This window comes from Lissotriton helveticus, chromosome 12 (assembly GCF_964261635.1).
Source record: "Lissotriton helveticus chromosome 12, aLisHel1.1, whole genome shotgun sequence".
Taxonomy (NCBI): Eukaryota; Metazoa; Chordata; class Amphibia; order Caudata; family Salamandridae; genus Lissotriton; species Lissotriton helveticus.
The window spans coordinates 559,692,931-559,706,921 of NC_136073.1; the positions used below are offsets into that span (position 1 = coordinate 559,692,931).

The 13,991-nt window shown below is 43.7% G+C and overlaps 1 protein-coding gene across 2 annotated transcripts in view; it reads right to left on the reverse strand.

Annotated features, from left to right (window-relative positions):
* SLC7A6 (solute carrier family 7 member 6) overlaps nt 1-13,991 on the reverse strand; it is a 457,165-nt gene that overhangs the window by 46,300 nt on the left and 396,874 nt on the right. For both annotated transcript variants that reach the window (XM_078670746.1, XM_078670747.1), the window contains exon 9: nt 11,174-11,357. In XM_078670746.1, the coding sequence (XP_078526872.1) occupies nt 11,174-11,357 (184 nt within the window). The remainder of the gene's footprint in view (nt 1-11,173; nt 11,358-13,991) is intronic.

Genomic DNA, 13,991 nt, shown 5'->3' on the forward strand with positions numbered 1-13,991 from the left:
ACATTCCGGTTTCTTCTTTGACCAGCGCTCTATGTTGGAATTCAACATGAGATTCCCATATCTAAATTTCAGATAGAGAGACTTAGCAACAGGGGGCTCTATTTCATCCAAAAATAATTCAAAACAAGGTTCATCTTTGAAGGTTAAAAAGTTTTGGGTAAGAGTGCCAATTCTACTTTCGTGAGCATGCCTGTTATTCACAAAAGACCAGTAAGCTCTTTTTACTATAAGTTTAGCAAAAGGAGGTAAATTCTCTGGGTTTTCCCAGAACAAATGCAAGCCTAGAATTATGAGCCATTTTTTAATATGCCCGAACCACCGAAGGGAATTAAAAGAGTCTAAGTTCATTACTTCTCGAAGACCATTCCTGTAATCTATCAGTTCCGGTGTGGACCAGATCCTTATCCAGAACATTAACGGTCTTATGGTGGTTAGATGGTCAGTTCGTTTGAAGTTCAAATCGAGTTGAAGGGGAATTAATGGTGTACTAGTTGGGACCCTTACAATTGTTCTCATAAATTTATTATCCAGGCCTTGGAAACTCTCCCTGGCCCACGGTCCCCATATCTCGGCCCCATATAGGGCGGCAGATTGGATTTTGAATTTAAACAGTTCAAGTACAGGTGTTACACTTTTGCTTGTACTAGCATTCAATCTACAGATTATTGGTTTAACATTATGAGCATATGACACCTTGCTTTTCTCGATTTGAGCCTTCCATGTTAACTTAGAGTCAAGTACTATCCCCAAATAGGTGAAGTTCTCCACACTACCTAAAGTTTCCCCGTTCAGGGTCAGGTTCCCTCTGTCCGGCCTGCTAGGATTCAAAGCCATACATTTGGTTTTATCAACATTTATTTCTAGCCCTTTGGTCACACAGTAGCTACTAAAGGAGTTTAAGAGTGCCTGGAGGCCCTTCTTGGTTTGGGATATTAAGATGGTATCATCCGCGAAGAGCAACGCAGGCACCCTCTCTCCATTGAGCTGGGGTGAATCATTGCTACAAGCATTCAGGTATTCAGGAACATCATTAACATAAATAGAAAATAAGGTGGGGGCCAAGACGCATCCCTGTCGGACACCACGCTTAATCGGGAAGTCACGCGTCAGTTCACCATTCGGACCCCATCTGATGTTAGCATGGTTTCTAGCGTGTAGCTCAATTATATGGACCAGAAGGCTCCCTGGCAGACCGGCTTTGTTTAAAGATATCCAAAGCAGGTTGCGTGGAACAAGGTCAAATGCAGCTCTCAGGTCAATGAAAGCTACGTACAAATGACCTTTCCTAATGTGAACGTACTTCCAATATAAACAACATAGTCTAAAGACCTGGTCTATGGTGCTGGTCTTGGACCTAAAGCCTGCCTGAAATTTGGAAAGTATAGCTGACTCCTCCAGCCAATCATTTATCCTAAATAGCAAATGTTTGGCATAGAGTTTTTGTAGGATGTCCATTAAACTAATAGGTCTATAATTTGAGGGGACAGATCTATTCCCCTTTTTGTAAATTGGGACAACTTCTGCTGCTCGCCAACTATCAGGGAATTTGCAACTTTCAGACAGAGCATTAAACAGACGATTAATATAGGGGGCCCAGACATCGGATTCATGTTTATAGAGGTCGCCCGGTATTTTATCTGGGCCGGGTGCTTTGTTATTTTTTAATTCATTAATTGCCCTTTTTGTTTCGTCCAGGGTAAAATCGAGGCATACGGGTAGTGGAAGTGAACATGGAATCTCTTCAGCACCACTATCATATTGTTTATACAAATTAGTAAAATGTGTCACCCATGTCATTTCATCAATGAATGTATCCTTCACAGGTCTTCCTGTATGCCCCCCATTTGCAACCAACCTCCAGAAGACGACATTATCATTTTGTTTTGCAGCAGTCAACATGTCAGCCCAGATCGACTCTTCCCATGTTTTTTTTGAAACTTTTTGAACATGCTTATACTCATCCCTGGCAATTCTAACGTCTTCTTTGGATTTATTTTTGATAGCATTTAAAAGCTTCCTCTTGGCCATTTTACATGGGTGGTCATACCAAATCTTCCCATGACATCCCACTCGTACATTTTGCTGTTTCTTTCTTGGCAATTTGGACATGTGGGTTCTTAGTTCATTAAAGAAAACCTTATGTAGCTCAACAAAGTGGTCACAGCTATCAGTTGACAAGGGTTGGCCTACTAAAGGTGCAAAAATCTTGCTAAAAAGTGTGTAGACTGATGCTAAGGTCTTACCTTCGGTTAGAAGGTGCGACCATTTTAAAGCACGTCTGTTATTATTAATTATATGTGCATATTCGCATAAATCATCAGTGACTATCTCACTCGGTATAGAGGCGGGGGTGTCTCTAATCATGTGCTCGTCAATATAGAGTTCCAGAGGATAATGATCACTCTCGACCCTTGTTGATACTTTGAAATCAATCATAAAATGCCAGATATTTAATGAAACGAGAATAAAATCGAGCCTACTTTTTGATTTCCCAAAAGTTGGTTGTTTGGTTAGGTCTGATGGAAAACGGCCATTACATGCTCTAAGACCGTGGTCGACTGTTAGCCTCAATAGTTGGACCGCCAAAGTGGTACATGGAACATAGTTCGAAGTTTCAAGCTGAGGAATATTATAAGCTTGATCTTCATCTTGGAAAACGTCAGTTATCCCGAGGATTGGTTCGAAGTTACAATTCAGATCACCTCCCAATATCACAGGAACTTCGCCCACCACCCTTTTTAAAAAAGAGTCCAAGATTTCCAAAGTGGGCGAGACCCTGGAGTGCCCTGTAGGTCTATTATAGACATTAACAATGTAATATTCACCCCCTTTTGCAGATGTAATTTTTAAAGCCAGAATATCAGGGGTTCCTGTATCTATGGGTTCAACCTTAATAGCTAGGGTAATTTTGAGCCATATGATCAATCCCCCAGATGGCCTTCCCCTATCAGACTGAATGGCCTCAATGCCAAAGGTTTTATATCCTATCCTGTGTGGAATATCGATTGCCCAGGTTTCTTGTAGTAGGCAGAAGTCACTCGAATCGACATAGTCTGCCCATTCTGGATCTATCAGATTTTGGCCTACCCCTGCAATATTCCATGACAGGAAACACAACTGTGGGGTAGAATTACATTCAGCAATGGGCGACATTGGTACCAACGGGGGAACTACTCTATCTTGGTGTGAGTCATCTGTTTTGTTCTCTTCATCAGTGATCAGAGCCCCAGTTGAAGTGCTAATTTTTCCACCAGTACAATCCTCAACTGTATCGATTCGTACTGAGTTCAAAACTGAATGACTTTCCATATATCCAAGACTATAACCAGACACTACAGAGGGGTTATCAGTGAGCCCAGGGGTCTGGGGTAAGGAAGCCATTGCCACTACATCAATGGTAGGATGCCTTGCAAGTCAGTCTACCTCCTCAAGGCTGCCAAACCTATTCAGGGTAGGAAGGCCATTCCAGCACACAGAGGGATCTTGATAATTGGGGGGATGGGTCCTCCATGCGTGGCGCTGTACCAGGGACCAGTTGTCTTCCCTTAACTTTTTAGGCGGTGGCGGATAGAAAAAAGGTAAAAGCCTGGGTATGACGCGGGAACCTTCGCCAGTGGGGCAAGAGCAAATGTAATGTGCTGTATGTGGGTCCTCAAAGGTCACCACTATGCAATCCCCAACCGCGGTTTTCTTTGTGGGGCCCACCCAGGGGACACGACGCACCATCAGGACTCTGCTCTTCCGACCATTGGGGATTGGATGGTTCGCATTAAACCAGTGCATTGTCTTGTTCTTCAAAGACCAGTGGTTTTCAAAATGGCCATTTTCAATCTGGGGGACGCCCGTCAGAACAACCACATAATCTTTAGCCTCTGGGGGAAGGTCAATATAACCACCTCTAAAATTATTCTTAACAGAGGGGCCCTGATAGTGTTGATGGCGGGATTCACTAGGGGGAGGTCTAGGAGGAGGGCCTGTAGTGGGCTTTAGGGGTGGTTGGGATAGTTGGGGGGAAGGACGAGTAGGGGCCTTAAGTTTAGAGGTAGCAATGATTTGGTTCGCACCCAGAGTTCGTGGCTTAGGAACCGGGCGTTCAGGTGATGGAACAGGGGGAGGAAGATGTAGTACTTGTGGAATTGGATCCTCTACCCCGAAGCCCTGGTTTTCAAGACTTCTCAAGCCAAGAGCGGCCAAAGCAATAATGCTTTTCTCCATCTCCAGCAAGCTGTTTTCGATGCTTGAGAGTCTAAGAGCAAGGGGGGAAAGAAGTTTCTTGAGTGTTTCCCAAACTATACCTATGAATTCCCCATCCTTCCCATCCCGACCCTCAGCATGTGTGCCCCCCTCCTGTACTATAATGGTGGTAGAAAGAGGATCTGTCCCTTCGGAAACCCCCTCTCGAGTTGGCTGTTCCCTAGAGATAATCCTTTCTGTTGTATTGGGTAGTATTACACTGGGCAATTTCGGTTTCTGTACCGTCGCAACTCTTGCCTTCTTGCGGTAGTAAGTGTGCCGGGAAGTCTTTTTCCTTTTGGATGGATTACCCTGTTTTGTATTAATCCTAGATGAATTAAAAATTACTGGGGCGGGGAAGTCAGAACTCTGATCCTGCTTACCGTTGAGTGATTGTAAAATTACCGGGGTAGAAAAGTTAAAACTGACATTCTGCATGGAAGACAACGCAGGCGGAATCGAATCACCTGCGTCAACAACTGACCCGGAGGCTGGGGAGGGGGGTTGTGAAATCGGAGCCTGGTGAACTTCTGCCTGCAAGACTAAGGAACTAGGATTGGCAGGTCGCTCCGGGGTAACAGCAGTAGCTATATGCCCCAGTGAAGATTTTTTTGAAACTGCAATTACCTCCGATAATCTTCTAGCGGCAGCCAATTCTAGGGAGACACGGGTCTGCAGTTTGGAAATTTCCTGGTCAATCGCTAAATTGGTACGAGTGATAAAATCATCCATTGGGCCACTAATTGAAGAGCCTCCTTTAACGGCCTTGCTACGAGTTAACCTAGTACACATAGTTCGGCAGGGACAAGGACCCGGGTAAGGCCTCCTAGGAAATGCTAAAATTACAACATCAAACACATTTAGTTAATAATGAAAACTGGGCGAAAGAGGGTAGGCCAGTCCAGTCCTCTCAGACCTCGAACGGCCTCAAACGGCCCAGTCTTTGCCCAGTCTTCGCCCGGGCTGCGTCCCGCGCTGCGGGATTCAGAGGTTGTAATATAGGGGGCGTGGGGGGCGGGCCAGCAGGGAGAGCGGACCGGAAGCTCTCCGTCGGTCTTGCAGGGACTTCTGGGTATTGAAGTCCCCGCACGCTCGCAGCCCCGCTGTCGCCTCGCGCCCACAGCCGCCTTACCGCCACAAAGAATGCCCCGCTGTGTTGGTGTCCGCAGCTCAGGTCGAAGCGGCACCCGCGGAGCGGGTGCGGCGAGTTGTGGGCTGGTGCGCTGATGTGCTGTTAAAAAATGCCGCTATGCCTCTGAGGTTGGAGCAGGAACCGCCGCTGAATACAACGTGAGTGTCCCACACGTTGGAGGTCAGGGTCGCCTCTTGAAAGCCTCGGGGGGGGGGGGGGGGGGGGGCGGGCCAGCAGGGAGAGCGGACCGGAAGCTCTCCGTCAGTCTTGCAGGGACTTCTGGGTATTGAAGTCCCCGCACGCTCGCAGCCCCGCTGTCGCCTCGCGCCCACAGCCGCCTTACCGCCACAAAGAATGCCCCGCTGTGTTGGTGTCCGCAGCTCAGGTCGAAGCGGCACCCGCGGAGCGGGTGCTGCGAGTTGTGGGCTGGTGCGCTGATGTGCTGTTAAAAAATGCCGCTATGCCTCTGAGGTTGGAGCAGGAACCGCCGCTGAATACAAAGTGAGTGTCCCCAATACAAACCTTCACTTGCTATAGAAAAGCATGGTGTGGTCCGGTGCAGTTCGACTACCTACTTGCACGACGCAGCTCGCTACAGCAAGTGCTGATGGAAGCCAACTCTCCAGCTGACGCACTGATCAGAAGCTGTCCTCCTCTGCCGAGAATCCAGCTCCAGTGTTTCGGACTCCCCTTGCGTGGTGTTGGGAAATCGAGTCTGTGAAAGAGATACCAACCTCTCTTATTCTAAGGTATGGAGCGGATTATAACCTAGAGAAACCTTTGGCAATTATTTGCAAAAACCAAGCCTATACTAAAGACCACACTTACTTCTTCCCTCGTACTAGATCTAGGTTAGGTACATTGGGGTAGGCGTATTTTAGAAGCACCAGTTGAGTATTTTAGCCTGTGTTATTTATGTATGTATTTTTATATGTCATAGCACCAGACAATGCTATTACAGTATTATTTTATACTACTGTTTACGCTGTGCGCATTATACTTTGCATTCTGTCTAACAATTGTAGCAGTTCACCTCTCTTGCATGAGGAAGAAGACTGTTCAATAAACCCCTTTCATTGAAACGCCCGTCTCTCTATTTTCTCTGCAACTCTGTAGAAACTAAGCATACATGATTGACTGAGTAAAATAGTTATCTAATGTTTCCACGACTCTGAATATACGTTTTATTTTTGGGAAACAAAGTTGTCATGTTTATGTGGTTGTCAGAAACTAATCTCTTCTTGTGTACTCGTGAAAGTTTCTAGTGACCTCTGAGCTAGCTGGCACTCACAATTAATTCGATAGAGACATACTGACCTCATACTGACCTCAGTCCTATGTCATATATATAGGGTATATTCCAATGCGCAGAGCCTACTGGCAATATTGGAACTACAGTTCCTACTGCAGATCTACTTTATGGAAGGTAGCAGCCCTACCAATGAGGTCATAGTAGGAAGTGGTATCATCGGGAGGGGAGGGTTTTACAGTGTAGAAGTCAGGATATCTGTCCGCTGGTGGGTCAGTATCATAGGTATCCCAGGGATCATCCTGTGACAGGATGTCAAAGATATCCCTAGGGCCCTGTCTCCCTATGGTTGGGCAACTGAAACAGGAGGGCGTGTGATTATCAGGCCAGTATGGAGATGAATCATAAGGTGTTTTTAAAGGGTATTGATCTCTTACTGTAGTTTTTGAAGAGTGGGCTCCGCAGTCGGTGACCATTGGCCGAACTTGCTGCTGGGCACCGGTGGTTTCTGCTCCGATTCCGATTTTCTCCGTGTCAACTGTTTTGGCACTAATGGTTTTGGCTCCGACATCGATTTGTGTATTGATGCCGAAGTTGTTGCAGGCCTGCTTGATTCCGAGGCAGGAGTGGCCTGTGCCGAAGTGGTTTGCTTTGAACGTTTCTTCAGCATCAAGCTGGGAGGTACGTCCGAAGTTGGTCAATGCCAACTATGGCCCGGAGGCAGTGGTGGCCCAGCAGTCTGTCTCTGGTGGTTTAGAGAAATTGTTAGACCCTTTGAGAAGGGCTGCTCGGTTTGGAGTCAGAGGTGAGGTGAGGGTGGTACAGTACTCACACCTGGGTGTTCTAGTGGAAGATCATGCATTTCCTGATCAGAGCTGGAGCAGTTGTTTGGGCGAAGGGCCCTTCGTCCGTAGCCAATGCTTGAGCATTTTGTTCTCGCTCGATATTCTCTGTGCTGTAAAGGTCCAGTGTGTTGTCTCTGCTCCTCCGAGACATTTCGAGTCGTTGAGCTGGACGGTCGTGATGAGTTTTTTTCGAACGGAAGGAGTGGCAAGCGTCGCAATCAGTCTTGTTGTGCTCGGGTGAAGAGACACAGATTACAAACCTGATGGAGATCGGTCCGAGGGTATTTAGCGTGAAACCAAGGACAGTAGCAGAAAGGCATCAGTTACAACACCTTGTGAACATGGTGGGGGAGATGCGCCTATGGACCAAAGAAGGCCCCGAAGGGAGAAGGCCCATGTGGCCATTGATGGAAAAAAACTCACCTAGCAGATTAAGTAGTCCTCAGTCTGAACGGAGAGGGAATAGGAAAGCTATTGATAACGATACAGATGGAGGTAGGAACTGTGAAAACAGAGAACAGTGCACCACAACGGAGTCACACCGGAGCATGGAGGCACACATCCGAACCAGATGGCAGAAGAAAGCATCTAACAATTGAGAATATGACCTTGCGCATTACCAGCAAGAGGACCAGTCACAAAGCCTCATGACTCGAATGACTTTCTATAAAAATAAATGTTGTAAACTTGCACACACCCAAACCCAACAATAGACGGCAGGATTATGCACAGCACAGCATGTGTATCAACAGCCACATACAGCCTCGAACATACATTTTCAAACCTTTCTGAGGAGGTAGAACTTTGCATGGCCTTATTTTGTGATCCTGCTAAAGTCTGTTCAGATGGTGTTAGTGTAATTTTTTTCTGGTGGTATTGTCAAGTGGGGTGTTATGAACTTGCGAGTAGCCATTTTGCAATAATTTTAGCACCCAATGGTCTTTTGAGATATCATCCCAAGTAGTTCGAAATGCTTCCCCATCTGAGTTGGTAGCAGAAAAGGGAGATTTAAGGAGTCACCGCTTGCCTTCTGCAGAGGTTTTACCTGCAGCTGTCAATATTGAGGTCTGCCATTTCTTCTGTTGCCTGAAAAAGAGAAATTCAATATCCTTTATTGAACTTCTGGTTGGACGCCTGTAGGACAGAGCCAAGATGAGCTTCTTAGTGCTAGGCCATTGCAATGGCCATATGGGGCTAGACCTGAAGCATCGCAGCAGCCCTAATGATTTGAGTGGAGATCATAATGCCCTCCTTTAGTACCAATGAGAGGCAATGGAGACCACTGCCTGCGTGATGCACTGCTTAGGACACCTGGTGTCTTCGATAAAGTTCAACACTTCTTTGATATTTGTGAATCATATATTTATGATTGTTTCATCATTTTTTAGAACAACATCACAGATAAATCAAAATATATATCAGAATTTCGAATTACATTTCATTCGTATTTCAACAAAGCTTAACCATAATAAATTCCATCTACAAGAGATATGCATGTGTCAACATAAATATCCACATTCTAATTGTTAACAACACTCCCAATGCATTTCGGGTTCCTCCGAACCCTTCTTCAGTGGAAATGTGGTATTTCCAAGATAAACAAATATATTCAAATCTTCATGGACTCCTCGTGGACCTTCAACGCAATATTAAAAACCCATAACTAAAAAATGACCAGTATTACTCACAGTCAATGAAATACATGAAAATATGTTAGGAATTGCACTCCAGAGAAAAAAACAAAAGGAAATGTGTAGAGTAAGTGTAGTAAAATTACCTACACCCCGGAGCCTATGTGTTGTTCAGCTGACCAAGAACAAAAAATATTATTGAGACCGGTCTTACCAGGTGCATTTATATCAATAAATATATATCATATATATCGCCATGAAATTCTCACATCTTTCTCAAGACAATTAGTCAAGAAATGTTGCAGCAATCAGAGAAATGCTGCAGCAGATCCCATAGGGACCAGTCTCATCTCCCCCAATAGATTAGCACTGGCGGGTTTTCTTTTACTGTGTTGATATACCACAGACTTTTCTCTCCACAGAGCTTCCTCTCCTTTCAGGAGGAACACTTAAAAAGGATGAGTTGCATGATTCTATCTTGCAGCAAAGACAAAGATTGAATCCGGAGGAGAGGCTGACCGGAGGAACAATGGATCATGCTCTGGAGGGGTGTGTTTCTCCTGTAGTAAATATTATGCAGCCTTCACAGAAGGAGCTAAAAATAGTTTCACTACAGGGTCAAGCGACCTATAATGAGAGGAAGGAGGGGTCTTAAAAATGTTCGAATAGCGACTCTAATCAAGAATCATCAACTCTAATCAAGAATCACAGTAAAGTAGTGATGCAATCAATCAGAGAAATTCTGGATGATTGGGAACCTGCCAAAGTTGGGGAATGTCTTCTGGTTCTTGATCTCAAATAAAAACTTGAAGTCACAGAATATGTTCTTGAGATCTTCTAGAGTGTCTTGAAAGGTGAGAGTGATGTCTATGATGGAGTCTAGATTGGAACATGAGAATGTGGTCTACACCTGTAAGTCTTAGATCTCCTTGGAATACCTGTGTGAACCATAGTGTAAGGACTCAACTGTGGGAGTGTTGCTCGTTTCCCTGCAGCTGGAATGGCCAGTGGAATGACCAGCAAAGCAGGCTTTGGAGAAGACTGAGAAGGCGTGTGGTCTCTTGCAGGCAGGGAATCTGATACTTCAACCACAGGAACAGTGGGTCTGGAAGGGGCGTAGGCAAGAAAATGCTCAGTCTGAAGTCAAATGCAGGGTTCTTGATGTCAGCTTGCAAACTAATTTTGTACACCGGTAAAGAGGCTGATGTAAAAATATGCCTCAACATTGTATGGTGCTTCTACATTGTAGACTTCCTCAATGTCAAAAGTCTATGCTACTTCGACATCGAATGCCTCCCTGATGGTAATCAATGCCACAAAGTCCTGTCAACAGGAGCTGGGAAAAAGAACTAGAGCCACTGGGGGCTGGGAAAGCATGATGGGATAACAGATGACTAGTATTACTTAACACTGCAATGTCAGTTTTCCATATGTACATTGCCCTACAATTTCCTTTAAAAAACGTTTTTTTTCTGGTCACCTAGTTTTCCCTAGGTGATTTTCCTAACAGTTAACTAGGTTAGTATTTTTTTTTACGGAATTGGCCAAAATAGTCTTTTACCAGGGTGCTAAATAATTTTTCATTAAGTAAGAAGATATCACCTTTCAAATTAAAAGTGAAAATCATTTTTTCTCCTTTGAAAAGTGTGCCGAGATTCCACGTCTGGGCTGGACAATTCAGTTCTCATGTTTGTTAATGGCAAGCCTTTGAAGGATAAATATAGTATTAGTGTGTAAGAATAATTGTCTGACTACCAATAAAGTGCTTAATATTGCCCATATTCATATGCTTTATGACACATGCTCCTTTTTATTGAGGCACAAAGAGAACATACATATTTTCAGATTTTGTTACTTGACTCCGCACCCAATCTTTAGCCTTTTTTTTGCCATTATGTACAGTAGGCCTTTTGAAGATCTTTCACTATTGTCAACTACTCTTACTTTAAGATTATCTGCAAATCAAGAAGTATGGAAAAAAAACATAGTAACCACCTGCATTAGTCAAACAATATCCAAATCATAATCACTGAAATAAGACTACTGCATACCAATCATGTTACTGCATCCCTTGTGAACTTACCTAAACATTTTTTAACGAAGGGGGGCCTTTTGTTTTCTGGCAAGTAGACTCCCATAAAGTAGATGGGAATTCCGGACAAAGCAATACCAATCCCAATCAGCGAGTTGATTGTGTCAGTAAATAAGGGTACCAATATAAGGAACACTGTGCATACACAAAACGCGATTGGAAAAAATAAGCTTAGCTGTAAAGAAAAAAAAAAGAAAAATTTGTTGTGCCTTCATGGTTCTACATTTTTATGGGAAAAGAGGGTTTATACGTTGTATGCACGGACAAATGTCTTAATGGGATTTACTGTTTTTCAATTCATACCACAAAATACAACTGCTGGGTACTTGTGTATATAGCCATAGCTGCATTCTTACTGTTACAATTTGCATGCACACACTAAAGGTGCACACCATTTATCACTTTTCATTAACGTATTTAATCCTAAATTCATCATTATGATTTGGATATCTCCTTTCTTCGAACATACACATATGAATTATGCTAAAATGAAATAGAAAGTATTGTCTTTAATTGCAAATCTTTCTTGTAACCATCACACACATAAATCAGGTTAACATAGAAAATTAAAAACACTCAGATAGCAGTGTGCAAAATCTACAATTATAAGCTACAAGCCACACAATGCATCTTGCTTTACACAAAAGAATGCACAAACAGTTCACAAAATTGTATACATGGAAGCAGAATTGCAGTTTAGTTATTATAAAGTCTTCTAAATTAATATTTTAAACAAGATTTTCTATCGGTGTTAAAAATAAAAACATGATGGCCGACGCGGTCTCCATGTCCTTTTATAAGCGGATTATGTGATCCGTATTTCAAGGACCACTAGGGTGCTACAAACCCTGCTTGATGCATTCTCTGCTTTTATGTCAGAGGGGGACCTATCCATCAATGACTCTAAGGGCCAGATGTAGGTGGCCATTTACCGGCCGGTAACGGCCGATTTCGGCCGTTACCGACCGGTAAATGGGTTATTGGGATGTAGGGGGCCAATTTTACCGAATCGGTAAATTTACCGAATCTGTAAATTTACCGATTCGGCAACTACTAGAGGTAGGTGGGACTCTTCTGAGTCCCACAGGCCTTTCAGATTCGGTATTTTACCACCCAATCCAATTGGGTGGTAAAATACCGAATCCAGGTGTGCATGCACATGTGTGCATGCACACCTATGCCATGTGACAGACAGACATGCCCTTAGGGCATGTCTGTGTGCCACATGGCACACATGCCTGTATTTGGGGTGCTAGAGGGTGTCAAAGTGACACCCCCTGCACCCTTGCTGGAATCGGTATTTACCGAATCGGTAAATACCGATTCTGTAATGCCCATTGATTCCTATGGGCTTCAATGCCCATAGGAATCAATGGGCATTACCGAATCGGAATTTACAGAATCGGTAAATACCGAATCTTAACGATTTGGTATTTACCGATTCTGTAATACCTACCCCCCCCCTCTATTTTACCACTTCTTAAATACCGAATCGGTAAAATTCGGTATTTAAGAAGTGGTAAAATGAAATTACCTACACCTAGGCCTAAATCTTATGTTTTGCAGGTGGGCATCCGTCCAATAAAATCCTTTCAATTTAAGGTTGGTTCTGCTAAAGTACCCCGCACTGATGTTTTCTCTTATTTGGGAGTATTGATGGACAAGCAGATTAAATGGGGCCCTTTAAAGCAAAGACAGTGGGGAGACGGTGTGGGTGACCACTGCTATTTTGAATTTTGCCTTGAAATTAGGCAAGAGACCCACTGCAGCACTTATAAAGATCTATCAGGCCAAGAGTGTAGCAACAGCTTCTTATGGCAGCGGAATTTGGGGCATGTTGCCACAGATATACAAGTAGCTGAGTATTTACTGGTACACGAAGAACTGGGGGTGCCTTACTTAAGTGGCACATTGGCCCTTCACCCCATAACCTTCTGGATGAAAATTTGGTTGAGCGAGGAATCTTCATTGAGTCAACTGATTTTAAAAGAATGTATGAACCTTAACCATGCCCTCCACATACCTTTTCTCAGATATATCAAGAGCAATTTGCTAAGGGTAGGAAGAGCCGAATTGTATTCTAACCCCGAAATGGTAACTAAAAAGGACGTGGGGTCAATAAGTGAGTCTTTTAGCAGTTTAAGGAAACTAGAGGGGAAGAGCTGGAGTTGAAGAAACCTAGTGTTCGCAAATTTTTTATGTTGAAAACAACACCGTCAGCTGAGCCTTATATTCTGGGGTTTGTAAGTATTTATGAACGGTTTCTATTAAACAGGTTCCGCCTGGATCTTTTCCATTTTTTGTTGGCCATACCGAGAGGCCAGTTGGTTGCACCCTGTGGCTACGACGGTGAGTCTCCACAGGATCTGCTACACTTTACATTATTTTGTAAATTATATGATGTTCCTCGGAAAGCTTTTATTGCCCCACTTTTAAAGAGGATGAATTTTACACAGGTCCGTCCAGCTCTTATTTATCTATAACTGTTGCATGATGAATGTATCTTTTTTGTTATCAGTTACCTGAAATCTGCTATGAAGGCCAGGTCCATGTCACCCTTGCGATATATATACCCTAGAAAAGGCCCTCGGACTCATTATTTTATCTGTTTAGATTTTTTATCGAGGGTCATGGGTATAAGTATTTAACTTTGTACCTCAGGTTTTGAATTAACATGGACTTTTTGGAAGGCAATTTAATTGTGATATATAGTGTAATCATTTTATGAAAATTGTATGTATCGAGAACTTTGATGGTTTTATATGCTGAAACCGAATAACGCGGTTTGATTGATTGACTTCCACAGGGG